This window comes from Oppia nitens, unplaced genomic scaffold (genome assembly GCF_028296485.1).
Source record: "Oppia nitens isolate AA-2021 unplaced genomic scaffold, nextdenovo-longstitch-racon4-pilon3 scaffold21_pilon_pilon_pilon, whole genome shotgun sequence".
In the NCBI taxonomy this organism is placed as follows: domain Eukaryota; kingdom Metazoa; phylum Arthropoda; class Arachnida; order Sarcoptiformes; family Oppiidae; genus Oppia; species Oppia nitens.
Window position 1 is genome coordinate 399,924 of NW_026533201.1, and position 19,083 is coordinate 419,006.

At 22.6% G+C, this 19,083-nt stretch overlaps 4 protein-coding genes across 4 annotated transcripts; 3 read left to right on the plus strand and 1 right to left on the minus strand.

The window, feature by feature from the left end:
* Positions 1–496: 496 nt before the first annotated feature.
* LOC128953232 (elongation of very long chain fatty acids protein 6-like) lies at positions 497–4,122 on the plus strand. The gene is made up of 3 exons (XM_054298707.1): positions 497–742; positions 2,084–2,515; positions 3,630–4,122. The coding sequence occupies exons 1-3, from the start codon at positions 620–622 to the stop codon at positions 4,074–4,076; spliced, it is 1,002 nt and encodes a 333-aa protein (XP_054154682.1). The 5' UTR covers positions 497–619; the 3' UTR covers positions 4,077–4,122.
* Positions 4,123–8,965: 4,843 nt separating this feature from the next.
* Positions 8,966–14,180, plus strand: LOC128953345 (uncharacterized). Its single transcript, XM_054298831.1, has 3 exons — positions 8,966–9,248; positions 10,395–10,578; positions 14,125–14,180. Exons 1-3 carry the CDS (start codon positions 8,997–8,999, stop codon positions 14,178–14,180), a joined length of 492 nt encoding a protein of 163 aa, XP_054154806.1. The 5' UTR covers positions 8,966–8,996.
* A 655-nt stretch (positions 14,181–14,835) lies between these two features.
* On the plus strand, positions 14,836–16,092 carry LOC128953235 (uncharacterized). Its single transcript, XM_054298711.1, has 2 exons — positions 14,836–14,859; positions 15,491–16,092. Exon 2 carries the CDS (start codon positions 15,520–15,522, stop codon positions 16,015–16,017), a length of 498 nt encoding a protein of 165 aa, XP_054154686.1. The 5' UTR covers positions 14,836–14,859; positions 15,491–15,519; the 3' UTR covers positions 16,018–16,092.
* A 1,163-nt stretch (positions 16,093–17,255) lies between these two features.
* LOC128953346 (ornithine decarboxylase-like) lies at positions 17,256–18,805 on the minus strand. The gene is made up of 2 exons (XM_054298832.1): positions 18,553–18,805; positions 17,256–18,485 (listed from the first exon to the last, which is right to left on the minus strand). Exons 1-2 carry the CDS (start codon positions 18,793–18,795, stop codon positions 17,256–17,258), a joined length of 1,473 nt encoding a protein of 490 aa, XP_054154807.1. The 5' UTR covers positions 18,796–18,805.
* Between the last annotated feature and the right edge of the window lie 278 nt (positions 18,806–19,083).

Genomic DNA, 19,083 nt, shown 5'->3' on the forward strand with positions numbered 1-19,083 from the left:
TGATATTATTAATAATAATAATGATTTGAATTTAATAATAATAATGTTATATATGTTTTTATATATATATTATTAAATAATGTTTTTATTATAAATGACTGACTAATTCATTATAAATGATAACCAGTTTATTATAATATTATAAATAATAATAATAATTGTTTTTAAAAAAAATTAATTAATTTGTGATATATTTGTGTGTTTATTATTATTATTTTTTTAATAACAATAATAATTTTTTTTTTTTTAAATTATATATATTTATATATATAATGACAATAAAATTTAAATAACATTTAATTAATTAATAAATAAATAATAATAATATTGTGTATAACTGTGTATTGGTGTCGGTGTGTGTGTCAGTCAGTCATATAATTAATTAATTAAATTTAATTTTAATTATTACTAAATTAATTAAATTAAATTTAATTTTAATTATTACTAAATTAATTAATTAAAACTAAAAATAATGTCTTCAATAAATTTTGATGAACTATTGTTATTGAAAAAATTTATTACGGTTTCAACTGATTCAACATCAGCTGCTGGTAGTAGTGTTGTTAACAACCATAACATCCATAACCTATCCTCAGAGTCGCACCAGTGGTCGTCTAGTATGACATCGATGATAGGCCTCTGGGCTAACAGTCTTCGACTAAACGAATCGGATGTTTGGCATAACTTTCCTGGACTTCCGTTTGCGCTCAATATTGAAGCCAATATGAGTGGCGAAAAACATGTAATTTTCAAAAAAAAAATTAATTATTTTTCAATTATTAGTATTATTTTCAAACACAACACAAAATAAAATTAAATAAAAATATTTACCCTTTAATTAAAAAAATTAAAAAATAATTTCTATTGAAATTTTTGTGTTTTGTGTGAAACAAACATAAAAATAAAATTATAACTATAACTATGAAAACATTAATTAAATTATTTAGTTATTATTTTCGAAAAAATATTTTTAATAATTTTTTTGAATATTACTAGAAATAATAAAAACAATTTTTAATTATTTAAGTTATTTAGTTATTATTATTATTTTCGAAAAAATATTTTTTAATAATTTTTTTTTTTGAATATTACTAGAAAAACAATTTTTTAATTATTTAAGTTATTTGATGTTTAAATCAATTATTATTTAGTATTTTTTCCCCCTCTAAATAACAAAATAATAATAATAATTTCATAACTAAACAGTTAATACCATATGTTTACTGTATTTACTTATAATTTTTTAATATTTTTTTATTGTTTAGTATTTAAATGGCCATTAAAAACCCTAAAAATTTTTATTTATTTATTTGTTTAAATTTTATAAACAAATATTTTTTTTCATACAAAAATTTCTAGAAATATTATTAAATTATTATTATTATAGTTATTATCACTTATAATAATAATAATAATTAAATGTTTGTTTTTGCAAATTATTTTTTTGTAAGCAAATAAAACTAATTTCAATCATTGTATTAACCAATTGATTATTATTATTGAGTGAGTGATTTAGTTTAGTTTAATACTAGAAATTAGATTTACTTTCAAATAATAATAATTATTATTATCAATAATTAGGATTAAAAAAAATTTTATAGTTGTTTTTGTGCAAAATTATTATTAAATTATTGCCAATATTTAAAAACAAAAATAAATACTTTCAACTAAAATATTTGTTTAATAATCAATATTTATAATTATTAATATTTTAATTGATGTTAATATTAATTTTAAAAATTAATACAAATTACTCAACAACAACAACAACAAAATATATTAATTAGTTATTTTAAAAAATATTAAATTAATTTTTTTAATTTATTAAAAAATTAACTAGGGAAGGAAAAATTAATAATTATATTAAAAAATTATATTAAAATTAATAATAATTATTAATTAATTACAAAACTATTGATACACTTTAATATATTTATTATTAATTTAATAATTTAAAAAATTATTATTATTAATAATATAATTATTTTTTCTAATAATTTAAAAAATTTATTATAAATAATAATAATTATATTATTTTACTATTTAACTGTTTGTTTATTATTATTATCATTATGTATATTAGCGCATATGGATCAACCAAAACTGGCACTTTACTGTCTACCTGTCCATCGTATATATGGTTACGATTTTCCTCGGCGCTCAATATATGAAAACCCGACCGGCCTTTGACCTGAGGCGACCACTGGCCCTATGGTCGGCATCGTTGGCCATATTTTCGATAATGGGAACCATCCGATGTCTACCTGAGTTCCTATCGATAATCTATAACCATGGATTTATTGAATCGTTTTGCAATAATTCATACAAAGATGATAATCGACTGGTTTTCTGGTATCTCCTATTTATTTGGTCCAAAGTAGCCGAGCTGGGGGATACGGCATTTATTGTCCTACGTAAGCAAAAGCTAATCAACCTACACTGGATACACCATGTCCTCACACTATGCTATTGTTTTTTTGTATTTCCCGATGAACCGGGTACTGCCCGTTGGATGGTATGTATTAGTGTCTAGTATCTATTGTCTAGTCTATTGTCTAATCTAGTGTAGTGTCTAGTTGTTATAAATTAATTTTATTTTTAAAATAAATTTAAGTGATCTAGTATTAAAAATTTATTTTTTTTATTTTAAAATATTTAAGTGTCTAGTATTATACATTATTTTTTAAAAATTAAGTATGAAATTAATTATTTTTATTTTTTTTGATAGATAATTAAATTAGTTATAAATCTACCAATGAATATAATATAGTTATTTAGTAATTAAATTTTATTAAATTTAATTATTTTTTGTTTTGTTTATTTTAAATACTAATTCTATAATAATGATATTGATATAGTTATTGTTTATATATATATTTTTAATTATAATATTAATAATTAAAAGTTATTTACTAATGAAATTAAGTATTAATATATTTTATATATTTTTGTGTTTTTCATATAGATTTATAATTTGAATATTATTTTTTTTTGTTAGCTAAATTTATGATTTTTTTTATTATTATTATTAGTATACAGTATATACAGGTATAATAAATGTTACCTTGATGGATTATTTTAATTTAGATTTAATAATTATTTAAAACAAACAAAAAAAATTCAGATATTATTATTATATTTAATTGTTTAATTAGAAATAGTAGTATCTAATGACTGATAATAATTAGTATACTAACTAATAATTAATTTTTTTAAATTAATAATTAGTATATTAAATAATAAGTATATTTACTAATAATTACTATATTAACTAATAATTAGTATATTAACTATTAAATAGTATTTTAAGTAATAATTAGTATAATAACTAATATAATAATTAGTATAATAACTATTAAATAGTATTTTAAGTAATAATTAGTATAATAACTAATATAATAATTAGTATAATAACTAATATAATAATTAGTATAATAACTAATATAATAATTAGTATAATAACTAATATAATAATTAGTATAATAACTAATAATTAGTTTATTAACAAATAATTAGTATATTAACTAATAATTAGTATATTAACTAATAATTAGTATATTAACTAAATAATTACTATTAATTAATTTTCATTTACCCACTCCCGCCTCCCCATCCCCCACCAAAAATAGGTTGGCATGAACTTTGCCATACACTCGGTAATGTATACGTACTACGCGTTACGTGCCCTACGCATACGTATACCACGTGGTATATCCATGTCGATAACAATTGCCCAGATAGTCCAAATGATTTTCGGCCTAATCATTAACATAATGTCGTTTAACTATGTTATCAATAGCAGCACCGGTAGTAGTAGTCATAGTCGGACATGTGATATGACTGTACCGTCGGCTACAACGGGACTGGGATTGTATACACTATTTTTTATGTTGTTTATCAACTTTTTCATTTGCGCCTACTTGAGAAACAATAGCCGTACAAAACGTATAGTTTTTATGACCACAACTAACGATAACAATCACAATGAGATCAGACATCAGATTAAGTCAATGATCGCCGATAATAATGATGATAACAATGCCGACCATAAAATGATTGCCAAAAAGTTTGAATAATAATACAAATTAATTAATTAATTGAAAATAATTTACACGAAAAAATAAATCTAGAGTTTTGAATATTAAGAAAACAGTTAATAATAATAATAATTAAGATTTTAAAAAATAATTAATTAATTAATTAAATTTTTTTAGGGGGAAAATCTAGAGTTTAAAAAAATTAGTAGTTATTAACAGTTAATAATAATGATAATTAATATTAAAATTAATTAATTAATTAAATTTTTAAAGGGAAAATCTAGATTTATTTAAACAAAATAGTAGTTAACAGTAATTAATAATAATAATAATAATAATAATAATTTTTTAAATTATTATTAATTTTTTTTCTCTAAAAAGTTTTGATTTTAATTAATTAATTAATTAATAATAATAATGATTTTTTTATAAATGTTATACACAAACAATATATTTGTACATAATTTTTATTTTTTAATTTTTATTTTATATATATATATATATAATAACTATACACAAAATGATGATTGTCTTAAAATATTTTTATTTTAATTTTTTTTAAAAATAATTTTAAATGATGTAAACCCTACTCGAAACACATTTTTGATATTATTATTATATTTTTTAAAAAAAATAATTATTATAAATATTTTATATATGATATAAGTAAATATATATATATATATATCTGTGTATTATTTTACTTTATATTAATTAACTTACAAATAATATGATTTAGTTTTCATATTAATTGTTAGGTTATATATATATATATATATAAAGTTGTTTTTTATTTTTTTTTTAATTATATTGAAAATATAATTTAATAATTTTATTTTTATATAAAATTATTGATAATTATAAGTACAGTATTTTTTTCAATACATATTAAGTGTTAGTGTGTTTCTAGCGTTTAAATATATAATAAATTTATAATAAATATTGTATGTGTATGTATGGGATTATATTATATATATATATATATATATTTAAATAAATAAATGATTTTTATTTTCAAAAAACTAAATTAATTATTTTTATAGTTATTTATTTAAATTTTTATAGTTTAAAAATAATAAATTAGTTAATAAATTAAATAATACTTTTAATATTATTATTAGTTTGCTTTATATGTGTGGCGCTATCTATTGAATCGCATTCAAAACATGTATTTAGTAAAAAAATAAAATAAAAAGTTTTTAAAAAAAACTATTTTTTGTTTCAAATTTAGTTTTAATTTTCTAAGTTTATTATTATTATTATATATATATATATATTTGTCGACCAATTTTGAGTTTACTATTGTAAGTGTAAATTGTTAGTCAAATTGTTAATTAGGCATTCAATCGATTAAATCTAAAATATGTTAATTAAATGTTAATTAAATTAGTAGACTATGGTATACTACTGGTAGTACAATATATATATATATACATGTGCTTTACCCCCACCCCTCCCCCACACACACACACTTACAAAACACAAATTAGGCTATATTATAATTTAATAAATACAGGCACCAGGATATAAAAACAAATACCAGGGTAAGTGTGTGTGTGTGTGTGTGTGTGTGTGTGTGTGTTATTAACAGGTATGTTAACAACCAGGTTCCGGATGCACAGGTATGTCAAATTATTAATGTGACATATTATATATATATATATATATATATATATATTTATGTGTGTGTGTGTGTGTGTGTATGTATATATATATATATATATATATATATATGTGTGTGTGTGTGTGTGTATGTATGTATGTGTTTGTCTGTGTCGGTTAAATTATATATACAATAATATATATATATATAACATAAATACCGATCCAATTAACAACCCATGTATCTGACGGAAAACAAAAACTTTAAAAAAATTATAGATTTATTAAATATATAAAATATTTTTATAATTTTTAAATAAATTTGTTATTATATTTGTTACTATTTTTTATTTTAGAAAAATAATACTTTATTATATTTTTGTATAAAATTTATTGTATAATAGATAATAAGTAATACTATATATTAATAAAGTATATATATATAAAAGTAAATTATATTATAGTAAACTATATATCTATTGTTGTTATTTATTATAATAAAAAAACTTATCATTAATTATTCAATAAAATAAACATTTTTTTTTGAAAATATATTTTTAGTATTTAAAAAGCATATATATAGTATATAAATAATATTTACTAAACAAATTAATTAAACAAATAGACATTTATGTCTAAACACTTTATGTTGTTTTAATTTACTGTATTAACTAATTATAAAACTGATATATATATATATATTTATAATTTTAATAATTGAATATAATTTAAAATTTATTTATTTATTAGTTGATATTAAAATCGCTAAAATTGTTTTTATTTATTAATAACTATATCTAAGTTAAACATTTTAAAATAAAATAATATAACAATCAATTAATATACGGTAATGTACTTTCATATTATTATCATATATTATTATAGTTCAATAAACCGGAATTTATTTTTTAATAAACCACCAAATCATTTAAAWTTTTTTTTTTTTTTGAATAACAATTATTATTATTATTATTTTAAATGTTTGTTTGAATATTTTTACGTAACGTTATGTTTGTTTAATAATTTATTGTTTGATATTTTTATAGCTAATAGTTTTTTAATCAACTCTTTTTTTTTGAAAACTTATTGAAAGTTTGAAACTTTCAATAAGTTTTTTATGTTTTTAAATAGACTTTCAATGAAAACATTTTTTACAATACATTCATTTAAAATGAAAACCTGTTTTCCCTCTCATTTGACTTTTTATTTTAAAAACTATTAATATTTTATATTATTATTATTATTATTATTATTATTATTATTAGTAGTAGTAGTAGTAGTAGTAGTAGTAGTAGTAGTAGTACAGTATATAAGTTTTATAATCAACAAAAAAATTATTTAAATATTTTCAATGATAATATTGATGTATATATTGATGACAATCAGCCAAAAAAAATAAATATTTTTTTTTATATAAGTAATTATATTTAATAAGGTTTTTCCAAATTATGATTTTAAATCAAGTATTTTATTATTATTTTATATATATATATATATACAGTATATATTAAATAACACTTATTTAAGTATTAATAGTTTTTTTTATTATTATTATTATTTTCAAAAAGTATTATTTAAGTATTCATTAAATAATTAATCATAAAATAAATATTTATAAATTATTTTATTATATAAAAATAAGTAATTATTTTATTGTAATTTTTTAAAAGTTTTATTTTTATAACAAAAATTATTTAATATAAAAAAATATAAAATAAATAAATAAATGTTTTAACCAAACATTACATTATTATTACCTTTTATTATGAAATTACATTTAATATATATTTATTAAAAATATGAAAAATGTTTAAAAATAATATTTTAAAAAATCATTGGACTCAAGATTATCATAAAATATATGTTTTTTTGGTTATTATTATTATTTAAATGATAAAAAAAATTAATACTAAAAAAACAAAAAAAATGCTAAAGACTTATGGCATAAATACTTAGCATAAATACAGTGTATAATACATACAGAGGACTAGTATATACAATACATACATACCTACCTGTGCTGATGGCCTTCTTTCCATAAGAGTATTTAATGATTATAAATAATAATAATAATAATATACGAGTACTTGATTTGCAACTATTAAGACAACAGAGGAGAGAGAGAGAGAGAGAAAGTCATTGTAAGGATGGGATGAATGGGCCATCACTTCAATGGTATTACTAAATGTGTGTAATGTTTAGTATGTTTTTTATGCCTCCCCTCCCCTACACTCCCCCTCCGATTCCTTTCCACTAATCTGGTTATCCCTGAAACATCACATACACACACACACACACACACACACACACACACACACACACACACACAAACACGCACGCATATACACACACACATACACATACACATACACATACACATACACATACACATACACATACACATACACATACACATACACATACACATACACATACACATACACATACACATACACATACACATACACATACACATACACATACACATACACATACACATACACATACACATACACATACACATACACATACACATACACATACACATACACATACACATACACACATACACACCGACATCATTGCACCCGTAGTTATAAAGTAACAAAAAAACAGTCTGAGCTAAGATCCTGTATATACTTTATATATATACATACAGTACTTACAGTCACTTTGCTTGAACTGTATATACAGTATAAACTATAAACCAAAAAACTGGTATTTCTAGTGATCATTGAGTTTACAATTATTATTATTGGGCGAAGACATAGACTATTGAATGTATGTAATAATAATTTGTTAAATGTTTAAAAAAAACTGCTTTCACTTTATAAGTAAAAAAATTTGTATTTATTATATTATATACTCGACTCCAATACAGATATATCTTTTATATACATATATATTGTATGTATGATACTATCAGTAAAAATATTTTAATGTTTTATTGACGGCATTACTATACAGTATATTCAATATATATATATTGAATGCCATTGTGTGTGTGTGTGTATTAAAAATCTTTAAATGTTATATTGAAGTCATTGAAGTTAATATTATATTTAATAAATACCTGTAATATTTGATAATTTATTTGGTGTGTATAATATACAGTATAATACTATAGTAGTATTCATTGGGCACCATATTTGTGCCAATTATTAGTATTATTATTATTATTATTATTACATTACCTGTCTATGTGTGTGTTTGAAGGGATACATACATACATACAAACAAACAAACAAACAAATATTAAATAATTAAATAATTAGTTTTTAAAAGTTTAATAATAAATTAGTTGAACTTTATTTTTATTTGGTGTATAGTTTTATATTAATTATTAAATAATTAACAATGAGATCATCGATAACACTACTAACAATAGTGTTGGTATGTTGTTATACATACCTGATTTTGGCTACCAGTGCCGAGTATGACAACGATAACAATCATCATCATCGTAGTGGACGTAAAATTGAAAACCGTAAAGACTATAAACTAAGGGATAAGGATGTCAAACAAGCCAAAGCCCGCTGGATTAGCCTACAAGAGGAAGACTGGGGCGACGATATGTGGCAGAAGCCCATCGATGAGCCGCCCAGACGGGTACGGTATTGTTGGTGGGGGGGGTTTGTTAGACACCCCTACCTCCCTATCTCCTGGACGGACAATTAGTAGTAGTTAGTTAGTTAGTTGTATAGTAATAAAAATAGTTCGAGTTTTTAGGTGGGTGTCAGTTGGGGACAGTTGTCTGATAAAAAAAAAATTTAAATAATTAAGAGTGTAGACTAAAATATTTTTTTTTTTGGTGGATATATTAGATATACTGTATTATAGGTATTGTCTAATTAGTTTTGATGTTGTTGTTGTTAGACACCCCCTACCCCCTCCCCTCCCCCGACAATTAGTAGTTAGTTGTATAGTAATAAAAATAGTTCGAGTTTTTATGGGCTTTAGGGATGGGGACAGTTGTCTGATTAAAAAATATTATAATTAGAGTAGACTATAATAATTTTTTGCATTTATTTTTATAAAATTATTATACCAGTAGTTATCTAATTAGTTTTGTTGTTGTTGTTGTAATTATTTAATTTAAATTAACTAATTTTGTTTGAATAATTTACAAATTATTATTTAGTTAGTACTGGTATTTATTAATATTTAATAATAAGTAATTTTTAACTATCATATTATTTAATTAGTTATTCATTATTATTATTTGTTAAGTAATCATTATTATTATTATGATTACCTGTGTTTAATTAGTTATGATTATTTAATTATTTATTATTATAGTATTATATATTAAAATGTATGTAATATACTGTATGTTTATAAGGATGGAAGTGAGGGAGAGGGAGGGAGGGGGGGTTAAGATAGGTTAGGGTTCATAGTACGCTATCTACAATGTATATAATAATTATTGATTATATATATGTATTTAATTAATTTATTAATTTAATTTTTTTTTGTAATAAGTTATTTAACTATTATATTTATTATTATGATTTAATTAGTTATTATTATTATTAATATTACCTGTATATAATTAGTTAGTATATACAGTATATTACAATGTATAGTATAGTACGTGTTTAAAAGGGGGGCTGGGATGGGATGGGAGGGAGGGGTTAAGTTAGGTTAGGGTACTTCATAGTACGCTATCTACATGTATATAATAATAATTATTGATTATATATATAAGTATTTAAATTAAATTAATTTATTTTTTGTTTGTTTTTGTTTTGATAGACACACCGGGAGTTGGGTGAGATGTGTACCTATTCGAGGGACTGCCAGTCGGGCTGTTGTCTATTGGAACGGTCATCCAAACTACGGTCATGTCAACCAAAATCAGTTAAGGGCGAAAAATGTTCAAACGCCCAGGTCAAGGCAGATATCTATGTAGATGCCTGTCCATGTTTTGCCGGCTATAGTAAGTGTTAATTATATACAGTTTATATACTAAATAATAATAATAGTAATAGTAATTAATTAAAAAATATAGTTATATATTAAATAGTTAATATATTTAATATATTAGTATTTATAATAGTAATACTGTATATTAATATATAGTAATAGTAATATTATTTTTTTAAATAATTTTAAAAAATGTGTACTAAATGTATAAATTAGTTATTAAGTAGTAATACTGTATATTAGTATTAATATTTAGTAATAGTAATATTATTTTTTTTTGTTAAATATTTAAAAATGTGTATCAAATGTATAAATTAGTTATTAATTAGTAATACTGTATATTAATATTAATATATAGAGTATATATTAATTTATAGTAATAGAAATATAATTTTTTTTAAAAATTATTAGTCAATATATTTAGTGATGATATTAATAAATCAGTTAATTACTAATTATTATTAATTAATAGCTATAGTGTATTATTACTGATATATTTTTTTATTCATAAATATTTGTATAATCAATATTAATATTTTACTATTATATACTAATATTAAATAATATAACTATTAATATATTATTATTTTTATTATTTGATTACTATTATATATATATAATTTATTTTTCTATAATTACATTAATAGTGTTATGAATCATTTAAATATATATATATATATATAAACAATTTTTTTTATTTAAAAAGCACTAATAATAAAACTTATTATTTAGCATTTAGTTAATAATAATAATAATAATATTGAAAAAAAATATTTGCTTTGATTTTAATATATTAATTATTATTTATTATTTATTTTTTTGAATAGATTTTTGTAATTTTCCACAAGAAATTTGCACAAATTAATCGTAATTTCACTTTTAATTTTTTTTGTGTCTATTAACATCGCTATTATTATTATTATTATTATTATTTTGTGTATATGGAAACCATTATGGATAATAAATTCATCAAGATAATCTACAACAACAAAATAAAATATAAAGGTGCTAAATGCCAAATTTTTTTAAACAAAAAATAAATATTTTGACATTGGTGATTTTTTTTGTAATTGTAAATTTTTTTTTAGTATTATTATTATTATTTATAAAATTTATATTTAACTGTAATAATAATAATACTATATATTAATTTAATTTTTGTATAATTATTATGTTTTCAATTATAATACAAAATTATAACTTTGATATAACCAAAAATTATTATTATTAATAATATATAATTTTTGACAATTTGTTTATATATTTGTTTGTTTGTTATATAATTTAATTGTCATTTAAGTTGTATGTTTGTGTGGAAATTTTTTTTGTAAAATAAAATATAACTAAAAAAATCAATTATTTTTTTTTAAATTTTATTATTAATTTATAAAATCGTAACAATTATAATAAGTGATAAATTATTTTATATATATGGTTTTCATTATAATTATTAATATTATTATTATAGAGTTTCATGAATATATTAGTCAAAAAATATATGATTATTAAACAATTATAATTATAAATAATATAATAAATATTTTATATTTAAATAAAAAAAAAACTATTTTAAAACAACAAATATTTCAAACAAAACTTTAATTTACGTATTTTTGTTACTTTAAATTAATTAAATATTCAAAAATAAGTTTAAATTATTTTAAACATTTACTTGTTTATCATTTAATAATAATTATAATAATGATAAACTATATATTAATATTTAATATTATTAAATATTAATAATAATGAAAACTAAACTACATTAATGTTTAACATGAAAATTTGTTTATATTAATAATATTAATATTATATGCAAATAATAATAGGTTAATCTTTTAAAAATTATTAATTGGATTCACATAAAAATGAAAACAAACATTTAAATACAGTATTATAATTTTGTAAAGTTTTATTTGCATATGTATTGTTTAGTAATAAAACTAAGTGTGTGTATGTATGTGTGTGTGTGTGTGTGTGTATGTATGTATGTATGTATGTATGTGTATGTGTATGTATGTGTATGTATGTGTATATGTATGTGTATGTGTATGTGTATGTGTATGTGTATGTGTATGTGTATGTGTATGTGTATGTATATGTATGTATGTGTATGTATATGTATGTGTATGTGTATGTGTATGTGTATGTATGTGTATGTGTATGTGTATGTGTATGTGTATGTGTATGTGTATGTGTATGTGTATGTATATGTATATGTATGTGTGTATGTGTATGTGTGTGTGTGTGTGTGTGTGTGTGTGTGTGTATGCGTATGTGTATTTGGTTAGTATCATTGATTAATAAATATCATTTGGCAACTTTGGAAAATAAATACCAGTATTATATATATATATATAATATATATATATACTCTATAAATGGCAATTTCTAATAATAAAAATAAGGGTTTTATACCCAACAAACACAAAAAAATGCACTAATAGTTTACCTATAATTTACTTGTATATATAGTGTATATACTATATAATCCATTTATATAGACTATAATAAAATGTTTTTAAGAGAGAAAGAGAGAGAGAGAGAGAGAGAGAGAGAGAGAGAGAGAAATACATTAACAACAAACAAACAAAAAAATTATCGCATATTTTTGTGAAAACCTTTTTATTTTATTTTTTGATTTTTCAAATGAAATTCAAAATATTTATTATAATTATTAGTTTTTTTTGGGGAAACTGTTTCACTTTGATATGTAATTTTAATATACCTGTCAATATATATTATATATAATTTCATATATATATATATATATATATTGATAAATACTTTTATCAACAACAACAACAAAAAAGAGCTTAAATATTTGTATTATCAATTAATTACAAAAATACTATTTAATAATAATAATAATAGAAACAAGTGTATATACATGTGTATGTGTGTGTATATGTATGTATGTCTATATGTGTATGTGTGTGTATGTATGTGTATATGTATGTGTGTATGTGTGTATGTGTGTGTATATGTATGTATGTCTATATGTGTATGTGTGTGTATGTGTATGTGTATGTGTATGTGTATGTGTATGTGTATGTGTATGTGTATGTGTATGTGTATGTGTATGTATGTGTATGTATGTGTATGTATGTGTATGTATGTGTATGCATAACATAAGTAAATACACATATACTGTATTAAAGCACTTATAAATAATTTTTTCCTCCTTTAAAAATTCAAAAATCAATTTTTATGACAAAAATACCATTACATTCCCAATAATATTATTATTATTATACCGATACACACAAAACTAAATACTATTACTACTACTACTACTACTAAACATACATATATAGTAAGTCAACAAATATAAGGTATATATATATATATATATATATGCAGTGATGTCTGGTGTCTGGGCTTATCAATACACACATACACACAGACGGTGCTTAATAAAGCTTATATATATATATATATATATATATATATATACCTGTATTTATACAGACATATATATACATATATATAAAGCTAGATATAAATATATGTGATATTTAATTAATGAAGTCTCCAAACCAATTGTCTCCACTTATAGGTATATCTGTCATTATATTAGATGCCGGCGCGTCGTATACCAGTGCCAGGTATTAGTACCTGTGCTTTTAAATACTAGTATTACTACTGGTGCTTGATTTGATGATGATTATGGTGTGGTGATGGTAGTGGTGTCTGGGACTGGTAGTTATGGTGTTTATATATATATATATATATATATATATTTAGTTTAGTTTAGTCGACACTACAAAACTATTCAATACATACAGTTGTTTTGATTCAATAGATTTAATTTATAATATTATTATAATTATAATATTTTTTTTATAATTAATATATATAACAATATCAAATAATAATCAATTGCAAACTATAATTAAATTTTTAATTGTTTGTATATTTGAATATTTAATAATAATAATAATAATAAGATAATTGTTTAACAATTTTTTTTTGTGCAAATTGTTTATTATTTTTGATTTTTTGATTAAATGTTTTTGATTAGTGACTATTTAAAATATTATTATTATTTTGAAAAATATTTAATAATTAATTAATTAATTAATTAACAACAATAACACAATCGTGTTTTTGAATCTAAATTTAATAAATTGGATATTAATTTTAAAAATAATTTTTGATTATTTTTGATAAAAAAAAATTATAACTAATAATAATAATAATAACATGGATTATAATAAAACATTATTAAGACAATTATCAATATTAATGATAATACTATTGTCATTATTATTGACATCATTTACAACAAATGGTATGTAATATACTAATTAAAAATAATTAAAATTTTATTTAATTAATTTAATATTATTAATATTTTTTAAATAAAAAATATTACAAATAAATAGCTTAGTAACTAAACTTTTAAAATTTTTTTTAAATAGTTTTCATAGTTTTACTAATTTATCTAATATTTATTACATATATTACTACAAAATTATGTGTTTAATGTATTTTGATTAATAACTAATGGATTATTATAATTGATAGGATAACGAAAAATTTATAGTATTAATAGTTTTAAATACATATTTTTATTGAAAATATAATAAAAAATAATATGATTATCAAAGCATATAATTATCAATTTAAAAAAACATAATAAAAAAAAATAATTTATAACTTTATAATCAAACAAAACAAAATTATAGATTAAAATATTAATACTGTATTTATTAGTACAGTATATATTAATATATGATATGATAGATAAATATAATTAAAAATAAAATTATTTAATTAAAACTAATAATTTTGTTGTTATCAATCAATCAATCAATAGTATTAATACTATTAATACAATAGTATATTATTATTATTATTATTATTATCATTAAAAAACTTTTAATTTTAAAACTTTTTTTTTAAAATTATTGTTTTATTAGGCGCACCGTTAGATGATAACAATGATAGGATGGGAGGACAGGAGGTAGTAGTAGTAGAGGATGACAGTCTGGATCGGTTAGTTAGCAATAGTCAATCGTTGGTCATCAGCGGCAACAACAACAACAACAATCATCATCAGCATACCGGTGCCGACCACCACCACCATCAGCACCCACGGCCTAAACACCAGCACCGGCCTAAACGACACGAAAAACTACGTAAATTTCGGACAAACTTCGATATCGTCGAAATGCCCGAACATATGCAATCGGATGCCATTGAATTTGCTACCGAATCCCTGGACAAGTATGGCCAGGACTACGATGAAGCTGCCGATCATATGTGTAGACGTATTGAACAAAAATATCGGGAAATCTGGTCGTGCTTGATTGGCCAAAATTTTGGCTACTCTATCGAGGAACCGGAGCCCGGCAAATTTATGCTATTTTATATTGGCAATGTCAATAGGATCAGGGTAATGGCCTATGTATCGAAATTGTCATCGTCATCATCATCACAAACGTAACCTTTAATCACCGTAACACATCCCGTTCCCCATCACCACCACCCCACCATTAACCAATCATCATCCACCCAACCCCGAGCCCGGGCACTAATACTATATATTATATTAATATACCTATAATTGTATTTATATATCAGTGATATATTATATATATATATATATACCTGTCCCCCACCCAACTGTATGTATGTATGTGTTAAATATGAGTTCTACTAGACAAGCCCCCCATTCCACCCACCCCTACACCTATAATACATATCTATTACCTATACTTTATGATAGTTTCAATATATATATATATAATTGCGATAATTATTATCATTATTATTGTTGTTGTAAATGTGTGTAATCCCTGTCTACTACTAACTAATTACTGTCTCTTATTATTTATTGTTTTTTTTATTATATATATATTAGGTTTTTTATATATTAATCATTTAGTTATCTATATAATTATAATTCCCATGTAATTACTATTATTATTATTATTATTATTAGTTTTTTTTATATATAGAAATGAATATTGATTGTGTGTAAATAAATAAATATATATCAATATATAATTGATTTAATCAATTAATTAATTAATTTTGTTTGTAATGTGTTATCATCATGTGAATTTTTTTTATGATTATGATTATTAATTATATATATATATTATTTATATTTTATTTGATGATTACAACAAGTGTATTGACGTGTAATTTATATATTAATTTTAATTAATTAGTATTGTATTAATAATTTTTTTTTGTATTTAAAAACAAGATATTAAGATTATTAGTAGTATTGTATTGTATTATTCAATAATAATATTATATATTATATAATAATAAGATTATTATTTTATAACATTATAGAGAGAGAGAGAAAGAGAGTACAATTTTATTATGTAATAAATATATATATATATTATTTTTTTATTATCTAATAAATAAAAAACTATATGTTTTTTGTTTGTTTGTATTGATATAATAAAAATAAAAAGTAATTTTAAAATTATTTATAAAAAAATTATTTTTGCAAACTGTAAACATTTAATTATTAACAATATATCAATTGATTTATTAAGTTATCTAGATAATTTATTGAACGACAACAATCAGTCTCAATATATGATATATAAATATATATATATATATACATATATATATAGATTTTAAGTTTTATTTTTGTATAATTTATATTTAAATTTATGTTATATTTCTATAAAACAAATAAAAGTTTTATATAAAAACTTATATCAAATCACTAACACTTTTGTATTGATAGTCAGCAATTAGTTTCTCAATTATCGGCCAATTGGCCAACTGTTTCAATGCCGCCGATTGCTGACCATCATTATTGGCCACTATCAGCATCATTGGTGCGGGCATACCGTTGAATCGGGTAATGGCCGACACCGAATAGGCACCCATATCGCGGAACCGGAGCCACTCGCCAGCAAACATTTCGGGCATCCATACATCCGGGCGGACACAGTCATAGCTATCGCATGTCGGTCCCCATATTACCGATCGGTAGTGTGGCCGTTGCCGATTGGCTGCGGTCATGTCATCATCATCGGACAACACAGGTATCGGTTCAACTAATCGATGGCCAGTAGTAACAAAACTGAACGTACCGTATAGGCCATCGTTAATGTAATACATAATCGATTTATTAGTATTATTATTATTAGCTATCGTCGGCAACAATTGGTGGCCACTGTTAGTGTCGGCTATCGGTGATGACTGATCATCGTTGTTGTTGGTGTTGTGGACAATCACCCGACGGCCAGTAATCTGTGTACATATTTCCATTGCCGACATTGTATAATAACGGCCCGGTTCGGCAATTATGTCGATTACCGTATCATCGGGACTATCGGCTGCTGCGGCGGCGACGGCGGGAAAGTACTCGTCAAGTGCTCGATTGATATCATCGGCAATCGTCTCGAACGGAACACTGGCCAAGTATTGGCTACCGATAAAACCGCCGCCAATATCCAGTACACGCATCCCCAGGTGGCCAACCTCGCGGGCACAGTCCCATACCCGGCGGGCTTCGCGTATGGCCTCAACAAACGGCTCGGATTGTTGGCAACCGCTGCCCACATGAAAGGCTACACCCGTAACCCGTAGACCAAGTTGTTTGGCCCGTACGAGTAGCCCATGTCCAGCATCATCATCGGTTCGGGTGTCGACACCAAACTTAAGCGACAATTTTGATGTCGAGTGCCGATTATCAGTCTTAATACGTATGAGTAGCTCAGATCCCGACGGGTAGTATCTGGAAATTTTGTCCAATTCCTCCGGTGAGTCAAACGTCATCATCGGTATCTGTTGGTCACGTATGTACTGTAACTGTGCCCGTGATTTGCATGCATTAGCAAATAGGATGCGCCGATTGCTGGCCAGTTGGTCACCATCAGCACCAACACCAACACCATTGATACCATTTAAGGACAGTACGGCCTCAACTTCGGCCTGGGATCATATAATGTACAGTTTAAACCGCTATACATAACCCATACCCCACCCCACCCGTACATACCTGACTGGAACAGTCAAATCCTAGGCCAAGATCGGCCAATATTTGCAATATTAGTCGCAAATTGTTGGCCTTGACTGCATAGTAGGGTCGGACACGGGGCAGACATTCAAGCCATCGGCGATGTTTGGCCAATAAGTCGTCCAAATTCAGTGTCATAAATGCCCGATCATTGTCACCATTGGCGCCGCCGCCGCCACCGTAGGTATGCTCACGGATAATGTGATCGATATTATGGGACATCATATTGTTTTTTTGGGGGGTGGGGTGGAGGGGTTAGGTATGTCCTTAATAAACAAAATAAAATAATAAGTTTATTATTATTATAAAATAATTACTTAATTAAAATTAAATTATTGATAATATATTTTTCTTTAAAAAAAAATATTTAATAATATACCTGTAATAATAAACCAGTTATTATTATTATTATTAATTGATCCGGGTTATGTATTGTATTAATATATATAAATATCATGTATATTATAACAGGTGATTTTTTTAGATAAAAATAATAATGATAATATTTTTTTA